At 46.2% G+C, this 6,280-nt stretch overlaps 1 protein-coding gene across 1 annotated transcript in view; it reads left to right on the top strand.

The window, feature by feature from the left end:
* The first annotated feature begins 345 nt into the window (after positions 1-345).
* Positions 346-6,280, top strand: part of MARVELD2 (MARVEL domain containing 2) — a 19,220-nt gene continuing 13,285 nt past the window's right edge. The window contains exons 1-2 of the mRNA XM_004703688.2: positions 346-1,404; positions 4,428-4,463. Coding sequence (XP_004703745.1) covers positions 346-1,404; positions 4,428-4,463 — 1,095 coding nt within the window. The remainder of the gene's footprint in view (positions 1,405-4,427; positions 4,464-6,280) is intronic.

Here is a 6,280-nt window from a genome sequence, read left to right as displayed (position 1 = left end):
ACTTGATTTTCATGTTTTACAGTTTGTGGTTCATAGGTCCCACTGGTTACAGAGCTTCTTTTAATGTTTCAATTTAGGAAATGCAGATTGAAATCTGACTGCCCCCCCCAAATGGCACAGCGTGAGGATTATCTCCCTCGGCAACACAGTAGTTACAGGTGTTTTAAAATATGCATATGCATGGTTCCATTATTTTTGTAGGCCGGGGTAACTCAAAATGATCACGCTGGTCTCCTGAGTACAGTAATTTGCTAGGAAATGAATGAAAACAGCTGATGGGGCCTCACTGAACAGACACAGTCACGAGTCTAACATTGATCTCTGCCACAGGTGTGACCATCACAAATGCCGTCAGATGGCAGAAGATCCAAGAGCCGGGACCTGTGCTACTACGATGAGGTTCCCTGTGCCGAGGAGGTGCCCTCCCCTGATGGGGGCCCGAGGGCACTGCAGACACTTGCGAACAGCAGGCTGGCCGTGAGCGCCGATCCCCTGCCGCCGCCCCCTCTCCCCTTACAGCCGGCCTTCGGCCCAGACTTCGACTCAAGTGACACTGGGGAGCCAGCCGTGGCCCCGGATCTCAAACCCGTCCGGCGCTTTGTCCCCGACTCCTGGAAGAACTTCTTCAAAGGGCGGACAAGGGAGCCCCCCGCGTGGGAGAAGCCGGTGTCCGATATCAGGTACATCTCCGATGGCGTGGAGTGCTCCCCGCCGGCCTCGCCCTCGCCCTCGCCGCTGAGCGAGGGCCCCCCGGGCACCCCGGGCCGCGCGTACAGCGAGGAGGTGGAGCGGTACCACCTGCGCTACGCCTACATGAAGTCCTGGGCCGGCCTGCTGCGCCTCCTGGGCGTCGTGCAGCTGCTGCTGGGCACGGGCGTCTTCGCCTGCGTCACGGCCTACATCCACAAGGACAGCGAGTGGTACAACCTCTTTGGCTACTCGCCGCCCTTCGGGCTCGGCGGCGTGGGCAACCTGGGCAGCATGTACGGGGGCTACTACTACAACGGCCCCAAGACCCCCTTCGTGCTGGTGATGGCGGGCTTGGCGTGGGTCGCCACGATTATCATCCTGGTTCTCGGCATGTCCATGTACTACCGGACCATTCTGCTGGACTCGCACTGGTGGCCCCTCACGGAGTTCGGCGTGAACGTGGCCTTGTTTGTCTTGTACATGGCCGCAGCCATCGTCTACGTGAATGACACCAACCGAGGGGGCCTCTGCTACTACCCGCTGTTCAACACGCCGATGAACGCAGCCTTTTGCCGGGTGGAGGGCGGCCAGATCGCAGCCATGATCTTCCTGTTCGTCACCATGCTGGTGTACCTCATCAGCGCCCTGGTCTGCCTGAAGCTGTGGCGGCATGAGGCCGCGCGCAGGCAGAGGGAGTACAGGGAGCAGCAGGAGGTAAGGGGACCTGGTGACCCTCCTTCTGTGACTTGCTCGCCGGCTGAAAAGGAATACAGCTCCTCTAATTGGGAGCCTTCTGTAGAAGTCTTTGTTGTGGTTAAACCTGAAGTTCAAAGCTGCTTGTTCAGCATCCCAGACATGCTTCGGCTGGCGTTGACCCCGCTAGTGAAATCACACTAAGTACTGCATTTCTGCAGCAGGGAGGAATAACTGACCCGGTTAACTAAGCGTCTCCTTGTTAAGGTGTGTTTGAGAAGTCTCGATTCTTTAGTAGGCTTAGACTTCATAGAATTTCAAACATAACTTTTCAGTTATAGGGAGAAAAACAACACCAAACTCACTAACGGAGTCAATTCTGGCCCATAGCGACCCTATAGGACAGGGTAGAACTGCCCCCGGGGGTTTCCAAGAGTAGCTTTTTTAATAGGAGTAGAAAGCTGCCTCTTCCTCAGGAGAAAGATCAGCCGGTGGTTTCAGACTGCTGACCTTGCGGTTAGCAACTCAACGTGTAACCACTACGCCACCAGGCGGAAAGTACTCATTTAAATCTGATCTAATAAGTCTCACATTCTTCAGTGAGTTCAATAGAACCCAGTCACAATATGGCAGACCAGATGGGGTGTTGGCAGACTTGAGAACTGACGGGTGTGCTCTATGAAAATGTGCCAAGAACCTTGTTGTTCCAGCCTTGTTTCAGAGGGTTGTGCATTCCGTCATCGTAATAGTGACAGCAGTAATTCTCATTGCCATTTTTGTTCAAATGGGGAGGAAGATACATTATAATAATATAACAGCAATAGCTGGGAGATAAGGTTATCCAAAAGCTGTATTTAAAATTATTTGAAATATAGCAAACATGTTGGAGTGTGTTCATCTAGCTTCAGTACACCCTGAAATAAGTTGATGTTTTGCTTTTTTTTTTTTTTTGCTTTTAAATAAGGAGTTGGATATAATGGAATTTCTGACGCCACCCAAAACTTCAATATCCACCTTAATGTTCCTCTTAAGTCAACTGCCCATGTATTTTCTTTCCCTTTGCCTCTTTTCCCAAGACTTTAGAGGTTCAGTGCTCAGAGCCTGGGGACATTGTCGGGTCAATGTTGGACTGTTAACCACCAGGTCAGCAGTTCGCACCCACCAGCCTCACCAGGAGAAGAATGAGACTGTCTGTGACTGTGCAGATCTGGTTTCCGAAACCCCGTCGGGCACTGTGGGTTAGATCGATGAGATGGCAGTGGGTTTTGTTAGTTATCCAGCGGTGCTCTCGCAGAAACATCTCAGGTGGATGCCTTTAACCAGCAATAATTTGTTCTCTCCTAGCGTGGTGGTGTTGGTTTATGTTGCTAGGTCCCAATCAGTCACTTCCTACTCATAGTGACCCTGTGTACAACAGAACCAAACAACCACCCATCGCTGTGCCAGCCTCACACTTCCTTATGTCTGAGCCCATCGATACAGCCACTGTTGTTAATATGTCTTGTTGAAGGTCTTCCTCTTTATCGCTGGCCTGCTCCTTTCCACCAAGCTCTACCCTTTCCCAGGGACTGGCCTCTTCTAACGAGTACGTGAGATGAAGTCTCACCGTCCTGGCCTCTTAGGAACACTGTGACTGTCCTAATTCCAAGACAGATCTGTTCGCTCTTTTGGCAGTGCATGGTATTTTCAATATTCTTCACCAACACCATAATTCAAGTGCACAATTGGGAAACTAGAAGTCCCGATTTCAGAGTGCCAGCTGTGGGAGAAGGTATACTCTGTGTGTCTCCTGGCTCTAGGAGGTTCCCAGCACAGGGACCCCTACATCCAAAGGACACACACCCCTCCTGGCTCATCTTTGTAGGTGGTAGTAGAGCCCGCCCTCTGGACTCTCTCCTTTTATCTCTTATCAGATCAAAGGTGCTTCAGACTGTACTCCCAGGTAAAATGCGATTTATATCCAGTCTGGGCTCTCACCTGATTAAAGGTGTTACCCTATTCCCCTTATGACTGATTAGCTTATCATATCTGATGACATCATGAGGAATGATTACACAACTGCCTAGCCAAGTGGACACATATTTTGGGGGAAATGAAGTTCAATCCATGACATCTCTGTGTACAAAGTAAAATTCCCCAAACAATCCTGACTCATAGCAATCCTATGTAGTACAGGGTTTCAGAAACGGCAAATCTCTCCAGAATCTGACGTCTTCATATTTCTGGTGAGTTTGAACTGCTGACCCTGCAGGTAGCAGCCCAATGCCTAACCCACAGTGCCAACAGGCTACTTTACACAAAGCTTAGAACTTTACATTCTGATCAATACGAAATACAAATGGCGAAACCTTGTATACTTCTGCATGGTTTTGTGCAAGTTTAATAACAGAGTTTTTAATGTCACTTTAAAAATTCCATCTGAATGTAACTGTAAGTCTCACACAACACTTCTTTTTCATCAACAAAAACTCAGTCCTCTGTTGTTTCTTCATGGTTGGTGAGAGTGACTTACCTATGAAATTGGACGTTGTGCCTGTTTATTTGTTGCTGTAACGTCCAAAGTTAAAAGGTGTGATGGCTTATAACTCACTGCCATCAAATCAGTGCCAACTCATAGCCACCCTGTAGGATTCCCCCTGCGAGTTTCTGAGACAGTCAGTTCTTTACGGAAGTAGAAAGCCCATCTTCCCCCCGTGGAGCTGGCTGGTGTTTTCAAACTGCTGCCCTTGCAGTTAGCAGCCTGACAGGTAACCACTACCCCACCAGGGCCTCGTGATGCCCAATACTAGCATCCTTCTGTTAATTTAGTCGTGTAACCAACCTAACACCCTCATGTCTCTGGCTCTGCCTGTGCTCTGATTGGCAGGGATGTTGCCAACCCCCCCCCCCTCCTCCACTGTGGATCAAAGTGTAGCCAGGGGAGGAGGGACATTGAGCCCTTACCTCCTCCTTCCAATCAGCCTCTGTAGAATGGGGATGGGGTTAAATAAATGAAAATGTTTGTAAAGGAACTTTGAAAACTCACTTTAACTCTTTCTCTTCAGATACACGAGTCATCATTGTCATCGAAAAGGAAAATGGTAAGACCAAAGTTCCCTTCCGACAGTACGCTGTGTGTGGATCCGGTAAGAGCGCGTCTGTGCTTTGCGGCTGGATTCGCATCTGGATGGCTTTTCTTCACATCCGTCTGTGTGGCTGGGGAAGGTGGACGCCTTGCACTGAGTGCGAACACTTGGCTTTTGTCGGGTGCCAACAAGGAGCACAGACAAAAAGCACAGCACTGCCACTGTTGATCGATGTGAGCTTACGCTAGCACGGGCGCTTAGGTCTCCTTGTCTGCTTACAATTTTGCATTTTAAAAAGAACAATTATTCTTTCAAACTTTCTTGACTTCTCTTTAAAATTCCTTGTCACTCTTTTCTGTCTTTCTCACCTTATTGTCAGTTCCCAACATTGTTGTGTCGGGAAATTCCTGTTCTATGATTTATTAGCTGCCTAACTGTGGCCCTCCAGAGAGAGGTGCCTCTTCATTTCTAAAATTGGAATACTAAGGACTTCAGCCTCACAGATCTGAGAGTATTTGAGAGATACTATTTTTATAATCAGTTATATGTAGCAGTGTTATATATTGTTAACTATGATAATTTTATTCTCAATGAAACTGCTTCATTGGTTAATGTGCTGAATTTTTGCCTCTTCATTTTATTTATTTTTATTCTAATTATTTCATTTAATTAATTATTTTATTTATCTTACAGCTCTTAGCAGAATCCATACATACATACATTCATTATGTCAAGCACATTTGTACATATGTTGCCATCAACATTTCCAAAACATTTTCTTTCTACTTGAGCCCTTGGTATCAGCCCCTCTTTTTTCCCCTCCCTCCCCACACTCTCCACCCTCATGAATCCTTGATCCACTATACATTGTTATTTCATGTCGTACACTGTTGACTCCCTTTCCCATATAGTTCTTAAAAGAACATGATGCTCAAGACAGACCTTTTTACTCAACCATTGTTCAATTTAAAAATGACTTTAAAGAATACTTTTGGTTTAAGGCTGATTTTTTTTTTACATTATTCAATCGAACAGATGAAAAATAGTATCTCAAATAGTTTTAATTTGCAATTCTCATAGCAGGAATGAAGTTGGGCATCTTTTCAGATACTCATGTGCCCTTCTTCCAATAACTCTATATTCCATTTTATCTACTGTGCTAAATGTATACATTTTTTAAGGACCATTTAATGGGGACTCTTACAGCTCTTATAACAATCCATACATCCATTATGTCAAGCACATTTGTACCTATGCCATCATCATTTTCAAACAGATTTCTTTCTACTTGAGCCCTGTGTATCAGCTCTTTTTTTTTTTTTTTTGCCCACTCTCTCCCATCCTCCTTCCCTCACGGACCCTTGATAAAGTATAAATTGTTATTTTCTTTTTAAAAAAAATCATTTTACTGGGAAATTATTATTTTCATACACTATCCACTGTCTCCCTTCACCCATATTTCTGTTGTTCGTCACCCTGGGTGTGGTGGATTATATGTTAAATGTACAAATTTTTAAAGTAACTTTTATAAGGTTCCTCGTAATGTTACCCTATGTATGTATTATGAAACACCCATATTATTCGAAAGTGTTTTATTCATGCTGAAATAAGGGATTGATGAAGTGCAGAGTCTGCCCGTGCGCGGGCTCCTGTTTAATGCATCGGAGTCATCACTAATTCATTCAGTCAGCAAACATGATCCAGTTGGCTAAGGCCTGGCCTGGAGATACAAATGCTACATTTCCCAGGGCTTTTTGAACCTAGTGAAAAAGAAAACATAGATTAGCTAAGTGCAGAGTGTGTGTGTGTGTGTGTGTGTGTGTGTGTGTGTG

The sequence above is a fragment of the Echinops telfairi genome, unplaced genomic scaffold (genome assembly GCF_000313985.2).
Source record: "Echinops telfairi isolate 266 unplaced genomic scaffold, ASM31398v2 ScPeMD7_7469;HRSCAF=8507_1, whole genome shotgun sequence".
Lineage (NCBI taxonomy): Eukaryota > Metazoa > Chordata > Mammalia > Afrosoricida > Tenrecidae > Echinops > Echinops telfairi.
The sequence above is the reverse complement of the archived record's forward strand: the minus strand, read 5'-3'. Positions and strand labels throughout refer to the sequence as shown.